This window comes from Octodon degus, unplaced genomic scaffold, assembly GCF_000260255.1.
Source record: "Octodon degus isolate 3935 unplaced genomic scaffold, OctDeg1.0 scaffold00096, whole genome shotgun sequence".
Classification (NCBI taxonomy): Eukaryota; Metazoa; Chordata; class Mammalia; order Rodentia; family Octodontidae; genus Octodon; species Octodon degus.
The window spans coordinates 6,640,491-6,656,959 of record NW_004524672.1 but is presented as its reverse complement, the minus strand read 5'-3'; the positions used below and the strand labels follow the sequence as shown (position 1 = coordinate 6,656,959).

General features: G+C 42.5%; 1 protein-coding gene across 1 annotated transcript in view; it reads left to right on the top strand.

Annotated features, from left to right (window-relative positions):
* Nucleotides 1-16,469, top strand: part of LOC101560363 (histone H3.3-like) — a 110,843-nt gene that overhangs the window by 12,956 nt on the left and 81,418 nt on the right. Inside the window, exons 2-3 of the mRNA XM_012516230.2 lie at nucleotides 1,480-1,608; nucleotides 2,846-2,897. Coding sequence (XP_012371684.1) covers nucleotides 1,480-1,608; nucleotides 2,846-2,897 — 181 coding nt within the window. The remainder of the gene's footprint in view (nucleotides 1-1,479; nucleotides 1,609-2,845; nucleotides 2,898-16,469) is intronic.

Below are 16,469 nucleotides of genomic sequence, written 5' to 3'. Positions count from 1 at the left end.
GAGCACAACTGATTTACATGTTGTTACAGTACAGGTTCTCCTATTTCCCGAGGACTAGAAGTTTTTAAACTTAACAAGATTATGTAATAACAAAAATGATTGATTTTCAATAAAGTTAATAATGAGTTAAAAATAAAGAAAGAAAAGAAAAAACAAAAAATGCTAATTTCCACTTGGAATATGAAAGGATTAGCATAGATAGATAGATAGATAGATAGATAGATAGATAGATATTTTGTTTAAATATTGTGCTTTTCCTGTAAGGTATCATAGGTGGGTAAAGTAAGACACAGAGGGATAAAAGTAAAATTAAAATTAGAAGGAGAGATTTGACCCCAAGCAACTGGGTCTTAAATACTAAATTATACATTTCCACTTCATGATTTAGCATCTGTTTATATCTACATTCTTCACTTTTTTTGCTGCATGAAACCCCTTGATAATCCTTTGAAGTCCACAACCCTTTCTTAGAATAGTCTTTGCAGATATCCTAAATAGAAAGGATTTCAAGTAGGATAAATTATATTGAAGAGTTCTTTCAAAGGCTGTTAAAACAATAGTATGGTAATACAATTGCTTCAAAATTGTCTATTAAGTAATGACATCTTGTGCCGTGGTCTAATAACTACAACTTAGTGACAATAAAAATATATAAAACCACATGAAAATACTTGATTTCCCTTGGTGTCAAAGGATCAAGTACAGTATTTCTAAACCAGTGTTGGTGGTGGCCTGCATTTGTATTCTTGATTGAAGGAAATGTCAAGTGTCAGATTGGGGGTAATGGAAAGAAAGGTGTGCTTTTGCTCACATGTTTTTCTTAAGCATTGAATTCTGTGTTCCTTTTGAGCAGATTCTGTGTTCTATCAAAAAGTAGAAATTTCGGATTCATTTATTCCTTACAAGTAGCAGAAAACTCTTATTAACATGATTTTCCTAACTAGATGAGTATTTACCTCCAAACATAATCACTTGATAGTTTAACTCAGAGCTGTTGAAACACAGCAAACTGTACCTGTTTAAGACATGTCACAAGGCTTGTTTTCTACATGTGACAGGCACTTCATGCACCACTCCTCTCCTTAGGGTTTACTATTGAATCTATTTAAAAGTGCTGCCTCCTCGCTCGAATGCCCTTACTTCATGAATAAGCGGAGATAAAAATTCAAACCAGTCTTCTCTAGCGCCTAGCTTGTCTTCCTTACCGCCTTCTGTAGTTGCTGAATTTTCTGTCCTTTTCTCGTACAGCCACTAGATGGCACTGATTGTTCGGCCTGCCAAAAATTCTGCCCCTCGCTTCCCACCTCAAAATTGATCTGGAATTGAGAAAGATTATCTGGCAACTTTATCTACCCACACTGGAGTTGACATCTCTTTCTGAAATGAATTAAAGGGTTTTTTTTTTCTTCTTTTTCATTCTGTTTTTATTTTATCTTTTAAAGACCATTACCTCATTTTATTTTTCCTTTGATTCTCCAGGGCCTTTTTCAAGTGCATTAGAACTTCAGCATTTCAAGATGTTTCACACCAATTAGGGCCACCTCGGCTAAAACATTCTGTGTTCTTCCAGCAAAGGCAGGGCGAGCGGGAAGCTTCGCCGCCGCTCTGGTGAGGGAACAGGAGCGTTCCCAGAGTGGCTCAGCCAGTGCGTTAAACGCCTCCCCGTCAAGGGCCCTTGGTATTCCTACTCCGTTACCCCAGGGAAATCCCATTTATGGGCTGATGCTCCAGTTGTGGGTCATGAACAGGACAAGCGCTGCAGTCAATAAAAGATGGGACCAACACATTCCTCAGTGATACAAGATTTGCGAGGAGTATTTTTAAAGGAGTAGTAAAATGTAACAGTGTTTTAAAACTGTCTCCTGAAATAAGCACATTCATTATATCAGCAACTGGAGTAACCAAGAAGCCCCGTACAGATACAGTGCTAGTAGCAGCGAGGTGCTACTGTTCTACTTCCTTGGTGGGGAACCCACTGACGTTAACATTTGTAACTTTGAGTACTAGGGACAGTATACCGTGGCATGAAGTGAATCCACGACCCTGTGTTTGTTGCTTCAATCCAGAGTAAAAGAGTCAGAGTGGATCTCATGGACCAATTGTATCTTCATTGTCTCTGCTCTGGTGGAACCGTATCTGGAAGCCTTTCTGGAGTGCGGAGGGTCTGATCCCTCATTCTAAATATTTACCCCTCTATTTCTATCCCAACCCAAACTGGCATTTAAATTCGGTATAAGGGCCAGCCTGATAGCTCAGTGGTCTAAAGCGCCTGCTTAGGCAGAGTGCAGTAGCTGGGGTTCGATCCCTGTCTTGCAGTGCCGGCCCCACCCACGGGGCATGCTGAGATGGTGATTGAGACTGGGCATGGTGGCGCACACCTGTGATCCCAGTACTTAAGAGGCTGTAAACAGGAAGATCACCATGAGTCTGATCTATGCAATGAGACCCTGAACACCCTGTATACCATGCCCAAATTTAAAAACAACAAAAAACAAAAAACCTTCTAGTGGCACAGGTTTTCCTTCTTGACAAGGAGAAAAGAAAAACAGAAATAAACTCTTCATGCTTAGGAGACCGTGTTTGATTGTTTTTGTCACTCTATTGACTCAGGGCAAAGAAATTTGGGTCCTTCTAGGGAAGCGCAGAAGTGGGAGGGGGCAAGCTGGCATTAGACAAACAGGAGGCCTACTCTGGTTAAATAAGGCTTGATCACCCACAGTTTGTCTCACTTCCTGATTTCTTTGTGGTTGTCTATCTGCTTGCTGATGAAGAAGTATGTATCTCTATGTGGTATTCAAAAAGCCTTGACTGCCATGTCCAACATTCCCATGTCTGATATTCCTAGCTGGCCTACTAAGACGCAGAACACTGACACTGGTGCAGGTGGTGGCTCCAGGGTACTCTGGCATGAATTGTTCTATGGGCTGAAAAGCAGAGTCTTCAATCCCGGAATGCATTTAGGGTTTTTATCACTGCCGCTCTTTGAAACATTCAAGAGCAGTTTCCCATCTAGAAAAAAAAAAAAAAAAAATGTAAGGGTCATCTCAGTCCCTAAAGAGGGAGTCAGAGAGGAAAAACATAATCCCTCCCATTGCTCATACATTTGTCTTCTATGCTTGTTTGTACATTTTCCCCAAAATTATTATCTTTAGGTCTGAGAATGAGAGAAACACATTCAAAGGTTTATCTGGTCCACTTCTTTTTAGATTTTGTTTTTAACTGAGCCTGCCCCCTTATTTTTTCTCTGTTGCCCTACAAATTAGCTTAGATTTACTGTTTCTTATAAGAAAAAGAGATGGAAAATGGTAATAATGGTAGAAAAAGGTAATAAAAGTATAGTCCTAAAGTTTGCAACTTGAGTTTACTTATTTTCCAACAAAAAGGTATAGGAAATGGTGTGTGTGTGTGTGTGTGTGTGTGTGCGCACGTGCGCATGTTATATATGTCACGTATCTATTACTTCATATTTTAAGAACATTTTTCTTTTAGAAGACCTGTTTTTTGGAGGTAGATTCCCTTTTCTAAGTGCTTTTGTATATGCCCACTTGTCTTTCTTTCTCTGGGGCTTTCTGTCAGTCCCACTTGCATAATTAGACCCCCAATCAATCGATATAACTTGACTCTACACAGCTTTTAACTTAACGCTCCATGATGGTTATAGTGCTCTCACTATGGTCTGCTTAAGCCAGACAGTTGGATCTGCCACTTACCAGTGTGTGCCAGGAGGTGAACTTGTGCTACATTTCAGGAGAAACAGACTGATTTGTTCAGGTGTGAGCAGGGGCTTCTCAACTGCCAGCACATTCCAGTCCAGCAAGATGTTCCAGGAAAAGAGAATTTGGGAACCAGTTGGTTCAGCTGTAGGTAGGAGAGGCTGCTTAATTACTCTCAGGTGGTCAAAGCAGGGTGTGCAAGAGCAGCCTTAGCTTCCCAGCCCCTGATGGTGCCTGCAGCAGGTAGGCAAACCCAGCCCCTGGGCCCTCGGGAAAAGTAAGCTATGGAAGGTGAGGGAAGAAGGCTCAGGCCAGGTCGAGCTCACGACAGGAGTTACTGGACAGGAGTTGTGGACAGACAGGAGAAGGAGGCACAGGCGAGGCGGAGGGGCAGAGCAAAGCTGAACCCGATTTGTCTCAGATTCCCCGAGATCTTATCAGAGTCACTCCGCGCTGCTGGACTGTCTGCATTCCTGCCTCCCTCCTGCCACTTCCTATTACTTTATCTCTCACTTGAAAAGGTTTCATTGTTCAATAATCAGCAGCATTTCTACTAATGAATCCAAGTCCAAGTTTTTGAGCTGCGAGACAAGTATGCCCTGAAATTGCCTTCTCCTTCATTTCTCTCCGCAGAAACATGATCAAGGCAGAGGGCAGTGGGGAGACACCACAGAGAAATACGTAACGCAGCAAACTGGCTTTCTCAAAACTTAGTTCATTTTCCACAAGTTCACTGAGCTACATTCAGACAAAAACTAGCTCCCTCCTGCCACACTTTTAAAGTATGGCTTCCCCTGAAATAGCATCTTTAATGGCTGAAGAAGATCATTTTAGTGCTTTAACTGCAAAGCTAGGAGCCCATATTCCCGAATTCCACAAGAGGAGACCTAACATGGTTAAACACTGTCTTTCGAGTTTATGGGTGCATAAGATGATAATAGACTCCTCCTGAAATAGACAAGCTGAAGCAACATAACACAGAGAATGTGAAAAACACACTATTGGAAACCGCAGGGGAGTAGATTTAAAAACAAACAACCAACTATCAGCAGGAGGAAAAAGTTATAGTTCATGGCCAGGGATTCTCATAGAGCTGTACCTTAAGGTCTCATAGAGATCAGAAAGAGACCCAAGTGTTAAATATGTCACTAATGACAGTCAGCCTGTCTGAGGCGGCATCTGCATGCACAAACTAGTTAGGCTCTTTGACACGTATGAAAATCATTTTAGTTCTGAGAGCAGATTAAACTCACAAGAGCCTTGTTCTCGCCATGAATTGCCAAACAACTGGCTTAACTAATTTTTTTTTACTGCTCTATAAGCATAGGATAAATAATCATATGTGTATTCGGAACACAAAGGGAAAAGCAATAATGCCTGAAGAATGTGAATGAGGCCAAGCCAAAGCCCGAGGCTCTGTGTTTGAGAATACAGTGAGTACTAGACAGGAAACATGATCAATGTCACTCACCATCACAGAGCAGTTGGTTTTAGTCAAGATACCAAATGCTAATTTTTTTTACCTTCCTCATCCTTCCAATGAATTGTGAGTACTTGTACTTTTCATGGGTCTTCACTGACACATTTTAAAGCATTCTGAATTTTAAAGAAATGGAGGAAATTTTATAAGCACAAGATTTCATCAAGCTCTTTTTAAACTTGATTCAGGTTTCAATGAAACCTATCTTATAACGTGCAGTTCCACAAAAGGGAGGGAGTGCATTTAGTCTACTTAAAAGACAAAAAAGCACAAAAGTCAATTACAAATAATAAGAAAATATAAATGAAATTTTAAAGCAAGATATTTCACTAATTTGAAAAATAATGAAATTCAGTCTTACACAAAGTAGAGTGTAAATGACATTCTCAGACTCTATCGGAGCACTGTAATTAGCATCAGTCATGGTAGAAATGGATATTTAACAATTTTTAAGCTCCTAGGAAAATAACCTAAAGGATAAAAGAAGCTTTAAGTACAAAGATGTTCAGCAAACAGTACTGTACAGTAATAGAAAAATTGAAGGCAATTTTAATAGCTTCTAACAGTGTTACTGAGAAAATTATAGTACAAATTCAGAATCCTAATTGAATAGTAAAAGTCATGCTTATTTTCTAAGAAGCATTGGAGAAAATACAATATAATGTGATCTTAAAAGCCTAGTGCAATTTATAGAATAAAGAACGATGTGTATAGCATTACCTTGGACACATTTAAAGATTAATACAAAGAAAGATAAAAGTAGCTTATAGAAAAATAACGATAGTTGCTATGTTACATTCCTGGGATGAAATATTTTTTTGTGTTCAATATGATCGATTTACTTCGCATTTTTTGGAGCATTTACTTTGTAAGTTAGAGTACTTGTGTTCCATGCATAAGGCTCTGGGTTCAATCCTCAGCATTAATAATAATGATAACAACAACAATAACAATAACAATTCCCAAATCAAAGACAAAAAGAGCAAAAAAAAATTCTGAAAATGAGAAACAGGACAGAAGTCACTGTCTTAGCTGAACAAGACCAACACAAGAACCAACATGCCCTCGTGGACATCCCACTGCGAAGTCAGACCTAACCTCGAGATTGTCAGTTTGTTCAAGTCAAGCCACTGATCAATCTGGGCCGTAGCATCCAGAGCTGGTTTTAGTTACTCAACTTGAAAACCACCTCCCGGTTGTAGGGAAATGAGAAAGGGGGAGCTCAGGCTTTGAAGAAAGACTTGAAAAGTTAAATATGTTTCGTCTGGAGGGAAAGATTGGGAGGTGATCTCATTTCAGTGTTTGGGTACCTGCAGCAGATAGCCCAGGCCCGAGGATGTGACCTGTCCGAGCCACTCAGAAGCAATAGGAAACTGCAGAAGGAGAAGGTTACATTAGAAAGATTTCCTCTCAAAGATAATTATATGTTTATTCCAGTTTTACTCTGAGTGACAGAATTACAGTCCCCTCCCCATCTGTAATCCAGGAAAATAATGCTTGCCACATACGTTTTAATGGATATAACATCTGTAAAATACTTTGAGCTCTTCAGATGAAAGATGCCATGTGAGTGCAAAGAATTATTGTTATTATTTTTGTCTCCTGCTTTCCGTATTGGTATGAGTTTCCTGGTGACTTTTATGGGACTCCTCCAGCCAGCCGGCTGCTCTGTAAAGTGTCGTCGTCCCAGTGATATTTTCAGTCCTTCACATGGTTCTGATTCTACCCAGGACAAGGGCAGCTGAAAGGGAATTGTTTGTTCTGAAGGAAATAAAAGAAGTCAGAGCATTTGTCCAGAGCTTAGGAATCAAGGTTTACCTAAAACTACTCCAAGGCCTAGGTTTGAGCATGCTCATTGGGTCTTCCCTGCTTCCTGTGAATGCAGATGGTGGGGCTTTGGACATGAGTCCTGTGATTTATCTCTAACGGGTTTCCATTCAGATGCAACTAGAATTTCCGAAATGTCCACGCCAAATACATCTGGCACTATTTTGCTGAACCTTAACGCACATTATCTTACTGGTTTTTAGTAACTCTTTTCCTTATTAAGTGACAACACATCCTTATTATAATTTTTTTTGGCAGGAGGGAGTACAGGAGAGTTAAGAAAAGCTTTAAAAAAAAATCCGACAATCCCAACATCAGAAACAGTGACTGCTGGTACACTGGTATACTTGTCTTAGTTGTTTAGTTTGTTATCAGTGAGTATGTGTGTGTCTACACATGTGTCCTTTTACTGCCTCCATCTGATTTTGTAAGTGTTTTCCCAGATTTCTAAAGTTTCTTCACCAACTCAGACAATCACCATTGTATAGGTGATCCAGGGGGAGGGCAAGAGTTTTCATGCTTTAGCTCACCTATTTTTCATAAAATCTACAGTTCAAATAAGTAAAACTACCAATGAGTTATCTACATAACACATTTATTTGGATCTTTTGCCTTCTATTTGGTTCTTAAAAATCACCCTGTGAGCCAGGCAGAGCAGAGAGCTATCATTGTATAGAAACAGAAGCAAACCCAGGGAGGTAGCCGGCTCGCCGGGTCTTCGCATCTGGGAAAGGGGCCTCCTTCTGTCTTCCCTTTGCCACCCACCTGGCCTCAGCGAATGCCCTGAACACTGAATGATCAGTTTCTCCAGCATGTGTCAGGGCTGGTCTCCCTTATTCTGCACCCACAGAGAGAAGAAACAAAGATCCCTCAAACACGGAGAAGTGGATCATTTGTCGGTTGTTTTTCTTTTTTAAAGATATCGCCGTCACTTCCAAAACACCTGACTCGTGGCACATGTTTATTCCTCCTGGCTCCGCTGACAGTGGGTTTCTACGCACTCCTTATTTTTCATCTCATTCACGCTCTTACCTCGTGAGTCAGAGGGACACTGTCCCTACTTAGGATAAAACCGAAGGCCAGAGAGAAGAGGCCTGCAGGACCCAGTCTTATAACCAGGCCTTCCATTTCTCATCTGCTGCTCTTCCCACTGCATCACAAGTTTTAGGATTACACTTATTCCTTGCTGTGCTGAATTTGTTTACGGTCAGTGTTAGGTCCTTCTCCCCTATACCCCAATAATTTTCTGGCTCTTGTATCTAGAAATAAAACCCTCTCATTTCCTTCCCTAGGTTCTTCCAGATCTCCTAGTTATTGTGCTAACTGGAAAAGAGATTTTTCCTTACTGTGATCCCTGCAGTTCTCTGTGAAAAGAAATCTCAGAGTCAGTGAGAGTGCTGAGCTCCTCTGTGTGCTCAGGAAGTTGGGACATGAACCCAGGCCATTTTGTGCCCATGGCTGCTATCCATCTTGTTCCACTCCTCCCCTGGTAAGCTTGTTCCTACAGTACTGAGCCAAAGGTACATTACCTGGACTCCCATAGGAATTACATGGATTTCTCCCCCATTTTCAAAGGAAGCGAAAGCAGTCTTAGGTTTGTATCTGTCTGCCATGAACTGGATGTCGGTGTGTCCCCCAGATGTTTATGCTAAAGCATACACTCCTTGTGATGTCATTAGGAGGCGGGGCCTTTGGAAGTTATGAAGTCATGAACATGAAGCCCTGATGGATTGGATTATTGCTCTTAAAAGAAGACACCAGAGTTCATCTTTGCAGTTACAAGGGGACACAGTATAAAAAGACATTATCTGCGCACCAGGAAGCACAGCCTTACCACGCTGCCCATCTGCTCACATTTTCACCTTGTGCTCCCCACCTTCCCGAACTGTGAGAAATAAATTCTTATTGTTTAGAAAGCTCGTTGTAGTACGTTTTTATAGAGCCCAAACAGACTAGGGCACTAATAAAACTGATATTACAAATACATGTACTAATAATTGATTTATATTTTGAAAACCAAAGGCATAGGCAATAACATTGTATCACCCAGATGAAGTTTCAGCAAGCTGCAGTTAAACAATCTTTTTTTCTTTTAATTTATATATTTGGTACAGGGTCTCACCATGCTTCTCGGACGCTTAGTGATCATCCTGATTCAGTCTCCGCAGCACTGGGATTGCAAGTGTACGTCACCACACCCAGTTTTAGTGGCTGCCACAGCACCTCTGAGGTTTCGAGACTGGCACAGCATGTGGTGCTGGGGATCGAACTTGGGTCCTTGCGCTTGCCAGGCAGGCGCTTAGATGGCCGAGCTATCTCCCTGGCCCCTTCAGAAAGATATTTGGCTGCCAGGATTTATGGAATGGGGAGACACTGGAAGTTTTACAGGAATAGGATTAGCTTTGTGTCAGGGGAAGACAGCTTCATAGGCAGCTGGGAGAGGGACTGCCAGCTAAGAAGTGGGTACAGAAGATGAGTTGGAATTTGATCGCTCTAAAGAATGATTAAAAAGATGCTAATGCTCAAGGCTAATTGAAATAGAGTGACATCTGGGTCAGAGAAATAGGTGGAAGATGTGTTCAAATGATCCACGTGTGGGATTGAGAGCAAAATCATAAGGCAGGAATAGAGAAGGAAGGCGGAAAGGATAGTTCTTGTGAAGATGGAATCCAAATTGAGTTACAATTACCTTCAAATCTCAGTTTCTTTTTTCAGTTATTCTTGTAGTTGTTTTTCTTGACACGGTCCTATTGATCTGAAATGGGAACTAAAGCTAAGGTTTCACACATCAGGAACCAAGGACTAAAGAACTTTAATTTGTGAAGTAAACTGGGCCATTAATATTTTTACCATAGAACATGTAGCTTGTATTTTGTATCCCTCAGCTATTCATGTCTGCACCTGTAGTAGAAATTCCTTATTTCTGATTGCTGAACTGGTTTAAACCAACTATGAAAATGCTTGTTTGTCACTTCTCTCTGTGTTGCTCATTAAAAGGAAGATCAGATTGGAACTGACAGCAAAAGTGAGACGGGAAAGAAGAGAACTGGGCATGCGCTGTAACCAAGAGCTTGCTGATGCACAAAGGTTGCTTAACTGGGCCAGCGAGATAGCTCAGCAGACTAACCGCATGCTTAGGCAAGTGCTGGGACCAGGATTTGATCCCTGGCACCACATGCCCTGCTGGCCCCGCCTCCAGGCATGCTGAGCCAGTCCCCAATTTGGGGCATGGTGGCGCACACCTGCAATCCCAGCACTGGGAGGGCTGAAAGAAATCTTTCTAAAGGTCACTGGATATGTCTTCCAGCTCTTCGGACAAAAGTCCCCTCTCTTCCCCACTACTCCCCATGTCTTTCTATCTACATAAACTCTACATTCCACTCCACAAAATCTACCAGCAGAAAGAGAAGGGAAAGAACAGCCAACCTCTGCTACCACCTCTCCCTTACTACAGTTCCTCACTTTGGCCAGCCTGGGCCTGTACCCTGAGCTCTGAGGCAGGATGGTTGAGGCCACCTTTCTACCTGTAGAGGTTGCAGGAAGGTGCAGCACAGAACATGCAGGGACAATGGAAGGCACAGGTAGGGAGCAAATGAAGGGTACTAGGGTGACTTGCAGGCATCACAGACTCCAGCAGGATGTCACAGTCTAAGCAGCATGGTCCACTTGCAACTACCCCCAGCTTCTCCGGTCTCTTTCTGCTTGCTTCTCAGCTTAACCCATTTTCTGCTGCTGTAACAGAGAACCACAAAGTGAGTAAGTGACACATAGTAAAGTCCGCTTGGCTCATGATCCTGGAGACTGGGAGGTCTGAAAAGTGGTGTGGGACATCTGACGAGGGCATTGCTCTGTGCCATCCTAGGGCAAATGGCATAAAGCTACCACAAGCATCAGGGCAAGGGCAGGCAGAGCCCCAAATCATCACAAGTTCACTGCTAGGCTAACTGACCCACACCTGCTGTAGTGACGGGGATCACTGTGAGAGCAGAGCCCTTTCAACTCGTGTTCTGGACGGGACATCCAATCCACAGCACTCATCGTGGCTGCTTCTAAGCTGTTACTTTCTCACACATAAATCTTTGTTTTTTACTAAGGGTTGTCTGCCTAGTTTATTCTCTACCCACTTCTTCTAGACATCACCACAAATATCCCTTTGTATACTCTGGAATCTGAGTCTAGCTCCCCAGCTTCAGTATCTACCAACTGTCACCATGGGCACCCCAACATCCATGTTGGCACTCTGTCTGAAAAATCTTGCTCAAATTCTAAAACCTCTGGAATTTCACCGGCGTTTTCCTAGTCAGCTACTCACTCCCACTGCTCCTCTCAGACCTCGGCGATGTCCGGAACTGCTCCACGCTGGCATTTTCTCCAGCATGGCCATCCTCGGGTTCCAGCAGCTCAAGGCTTTCACAGAGTATACCACCTTTTCAGCCCTTCCCTCTCTCTTCCTTCCTTCCTTCATTCCTTCCTTCCTTCCTTCCTTCCTTCCTTCCTTCCTTCCACTTTTCCTTGTGTCTTCCTACAGCTTTTGTTTTCATCCTGTACTCTTTTCTTTCAGCAATGCTCATGCCTCCAATTTCATAGAAAAAAAAAGATGAACCTATAAGACACATAGTCTTTCAGCTAACATCTACCTAAAATCTTTCTATATAGTGCACTTTAACTCTCAGCCCAAAGGAAATGTCATTGTTTTCAAACAAGGCCAATTCCTCTCTCCAAGTACTTGGTCTCACTCACCCCTGTGTCTTGTTCCATTGGTTAATCTTTCGTGTTCTTTTGCTTTCAATTTTTTCTTTGCATCTGGTTGCTCCCTTTGAAATTCTTGTTGAAATGAGATTATGATTCTATATGTCTAGAGCACAGAGTAAGAGTCTGACCAATGAACAAGCTCATGGATGAGGTCAATGCAAAGGGTGTCTAGAGAATATGCTTCTCTGGCTCACATGTACCCTTTAATCCACTGTCGTAAGGCTTCGGCCTTACGTTTCCACGATGGCAAGGTCACCAGTGACTTCCTAACTGTCAAGTCTAACGAATATCTGCCAAATTTTATGACTCTTGCGAGGCTTAGCCAGTTTATCCCTCCCTCTTCGAGACTACAGTCATGTATTAAGGTTTCTACATTGCTATATATTATGGTTTGTGTCTAGTTGTCTCCCTAAAGTCTCATTCAGTCATGGTGGCTTTTATTTATTTATTTATTTATTTATTTTTGCAGAACCAGGGATTGAACTCATGCCCTTGCACTTGCCAGGCAAACGCTTATTCTACTGAGCCATCTCCCCAGCCCCATGGTGGCTTTTAGACTTTGTGATTATTGTGGGTGTAGGTGCTGCACCTACCCTGGGGCAAGTTATTTACATTACAATGTAAAGAGGGGAGAGGGGTAGCTAGCTGCCTGATCTTCTGCCCCTCCCTCTTCTCTTTGCTTTTTGCCACCACCATGAACAGCTGTCCTCTGGCATGTGCCACCCTACCTTGAAGCCAGGTGAGTATAGACTAAAACCTCCACTAACTGTCAAATAAACAAACCTTTCCTTCCTTCAATTTGGGTGTCAAGTATTGTCCCAGCAATGAGAGAAGAGTAACTGAGATAGAATTTGGTACCAGAGAAGTGATACCTGGTGATGTGGATTACGAGCTTTTGACAATGGCTTGTAGGAAGAGATAGAAAAGGTTTGGAGATGTCACCTACAAGAGAAGGGCTAGAGCAACTTCAGCTGTTCTGTATGGTAGATTCTGGTCAGAGCTCAGAAGACCAGAAGGCTAGTAAAAATCCTGCCTATAAAGACCAAGCTAAGAAGTTTCTTTTGGGGAAAAAGGACTGCATTGGTTGTTGGACTCCAGATGATGTGTTATGGGGCTTGGCAGAAAGTTTGTCTACATTTTGCACATGTCCAAAGATTTTGTCTGAGACTGAGATTAAGCACCTTGGACTGATTATTCATATAAAAGAAATATAAAGCAGTCAAATAATGAGGCACTGGCATGGCTATTGTTAGGGGCTTTAGTCTGATTTATCTTGAGAATCAAGAGCAAAGAGCTGAGCAAGATGGTTTAAAATGCTGTGAGTCTGGACAGAAAGGAAGCTCCAACAAAGCTATGGAATGTGAACATAGAGCTGAGAGGATCTCTATTGCCAAGAAGGAACAAGAGAATGGAAATGATGGCCTGCAGGCATCATTGGAGGCAGAAGGACTCCACTCTTTGCAGCCTCAGAATTGCAAGGGTGAGGGACTTTGCCTTGAGAGGAAAGCCACAGAGCCCCAAGTTCCAGATGGAGGCAGCGACCACACCAGGTTACAGAATGGTGCTGGTATGGAGAATTTATTCTTTGGAATCAGGGTCAGAATGCTCAGAGATCCAGGCAGTTGACATCTACATCCAAGATTGAAGAAAACCTGGCTACTGCTCCAGCAGGCAGCAGACCTTGGCATCATCCACGTGGTGCTGGCTTTAGGCACTTGCACAGGAGTTCTGAGATTAAGAAGCTTCCACCTTGATTTCAGAAGAAGGCCTGGGAGGCCAGGCAGTGCGCCCTGGAGAGGGCAGTGTGTGAAGCTGTGAGTGAGAAGCCTATTCAGTGGGAACCCCAGAACTTCAGAAAATCCAGAAACATGGATCATCTAAGAGAAGCTGCAAGAAGGGAGCAACACAGGCTTGAGAGAAGCCATGGGCGCTACCAGCAGTAGAGCCATAAAGGTGGAGCCACATGGAGCTCACAATTTGCTACAGATTGCTTCAGATGTTCCACATGGAATTACAGAACCTAATGTATGCCCTGCTGGATTTTGGACTTGGTTTTTTCCCAATGTTTTTTATTCCCCTGCTGTGTGTACCTTTCAGAATGGTAATGTTTGTCTTGTGCGTTTGAATGCTGAAAGTGTTTAACTTTTCCTTTGTACAGGGGTTCACAGCTAAGAGTTTGCCTTACATGTTGGAGGAGACTTGGGCTTGGACTTTCCAGCAATGCTGAAACTGTAGGACTTTGGCAACCCTTAGAGATGGACTAAAATGCCTCCTGTATAAAGGGATGTGCATGAGTCTTTGGGATCCTGGAGGAATGTTATGGTCTGTGTCTAATAGTCCCCCCAAAGCCTCATGCAGTCATGGGACTTTGGATTTTGTGACTGATTATTGTGGGTGTGGGCGCTGCACCTGCCCCAGGGCAGGTAATTTCCGTTACAATGTAAGGAGGGGAGAGGGGCTAGCCAGCTGCCCGGGCTGCTGAGTCTCCCTCTTTGCTCTCTGCTCTTTGCTGCTGTTATGAACTGCTGTTCTCTGCCATGTGCCACTCTGCCTGAAGCCAGCCAAGCATAGACTGAAATTTCCACTAATTATGAGCCATATGAACCTTTCCTTTCTTAATTTTGAGTGGTGAGTATTTGTCCCAGCAATGAAATAAGAGTAACTGAGACACTATGTTGGTCTGTTTCCTTTCCCTTGGATCATTCATTCATAGGCTACATGGGTGGCTAGTTTATCAACACCTCCATAGCACAGTATTCTAGACTGGCAACGTACACAACAGAGTGTTGGAACTGTGCTACACATCCAGAATTTTTAATTCTTCTTTTAATTTTGGGACTGTTTCTAAGTCACTAAGTTGCCTAGGTTGAGCTCAAACTGGTTGTCTTCCCACCTCAACTTCACAGTGTTCTGGGATTACGGGTGTGCACCACTACACACAGGAAAAAACTTGTTTATTAAGGACCATTGATCTAATCTTTTACCCTTTATGTATGTCACAATTACTTCCAACTAAGAAAGGCATTTTTTAAATATAGAAGCAAGAAAGCATTATCATACCTCCAAAATAAACATCTAACACCCAACTTGTTCTTTTTTCCCCATTTTTAAAAAGAATTTTTATAGTATGTTTGTTTGAATAATACTCCAAACAAGTTTAATGCCTTTCACTTTGTTGGTATATGTCTATAAGTTTATTGATACATGTCTCTAAATTTCCTTACAAAGCAATAATTGAAATCAACCCACACATTTTTACTCCACGTTACTTATTTGTTAAAAAGGGCTGCCCAAATAGCTCAGTGGATTAAAATGACTGCTTAGGCAGATGCAGGGGCTGGGAGTTTGATCCCCAGGCCTGTCATGCCAGCCCCACCCATGGGGTGCTCTGAGAAAGGGTTTGAGACTGGACATGGTGACACAGGCCTGTAATCCCATTACTTGGGCAGCTGTAAACAGGAGGATCACGAGTCTGATCTATTCAGTGAGACCCTGTACATTCTGTACACCCTGTTCTAAAATACAAAAAAAAAAAAAATGTAAAACAAGTTAAACTTATTTGTTAAAGAAATTTGATTATCTTGTAGAATTTTCACATTTTTTGTTTGACTAAAAGTCCACTGATAGTGTTTTCAACCAGTAGTTTCTCTTTTGTACATCTAGAGCTCCTGGTTAGATAGAGCTTCTATCAAGATCTAGGATGGGTCTGAGATTTTAACCTCCTTACTGGCCAATGGGCCTTAATTTTGTGAATCCTGGAAGGAGACAAAAGACTCTTGGGTCACAGATTATTACGGGTTGTGTCATGATGTCCCCCCAAAGGCTCATGTGGCCATAGGGCTTTTTCAGAAGTGGCTGAATCTAGAGTGTGTGATGCTGGGCTTAAGGGGATGTGATTAAACTAACCAGTCTGTTGATTGGTTTGGCCCAGTTCCGGCTGGGATTAAGGGTCTGAGTGCTGCCCCCACTCTAGCATGAGCAGCCTGCATACAATGTAGGAGGCACCGATGCTGCAGGAATCCCTGGCTGCTTTGCTAGCTCCGTGGATACCATGAGTGGTTCTCTGCACTACCCTCTCCCATCCCACCCCACCTGGGAGCAAATTGGTGAGCCTCTAGAAGCTGTGAGTCAGATAAACTTTTCTTTCTTTAACTTTGGGTTTCAGATATTTTGTCTCTGCAAGGAGAAAAACATCTAAGACGCAAGTGAAGGGCATTTATTGTGGTCAACACAGTGGCCAGAGCACGGCATTTGTGCTGGTTCCTCACCCCCAATCCTAGAGGATCACATCAGAAGGGAATTACATATAAGACCCTCTTGTGATTCTAATGAGTAGTGAAGCTTCAGAACCACTGATTCAACTGGCATGATAGTGCATGCCTTAACCCAAGCTATTTAACAGGCTGAGGCAAGAAGATTCTAAGTTTGAGGCCAGCCTGTGCAACTTCATGGGCCCTTGTCTCAGAATAAATTAAATAAAAAGAGGCCCAAGGTTGTAGTTCAGTGGTAGAGCACTTGCCTAGGATTCTGGATTCAATCTCCAGCACTGAAAATTAGTTACTTAACTAGTTGATTAACTTAGAAGCTTGAATATATTCAATAGGGGCTGGTGAGATGGCTCAGTGGTCTAAAGCACCTACTTAGAACAAGCTTAGCAAAGCACAGGGACCGCGGTTCAATCCCCCAGCACCACATGC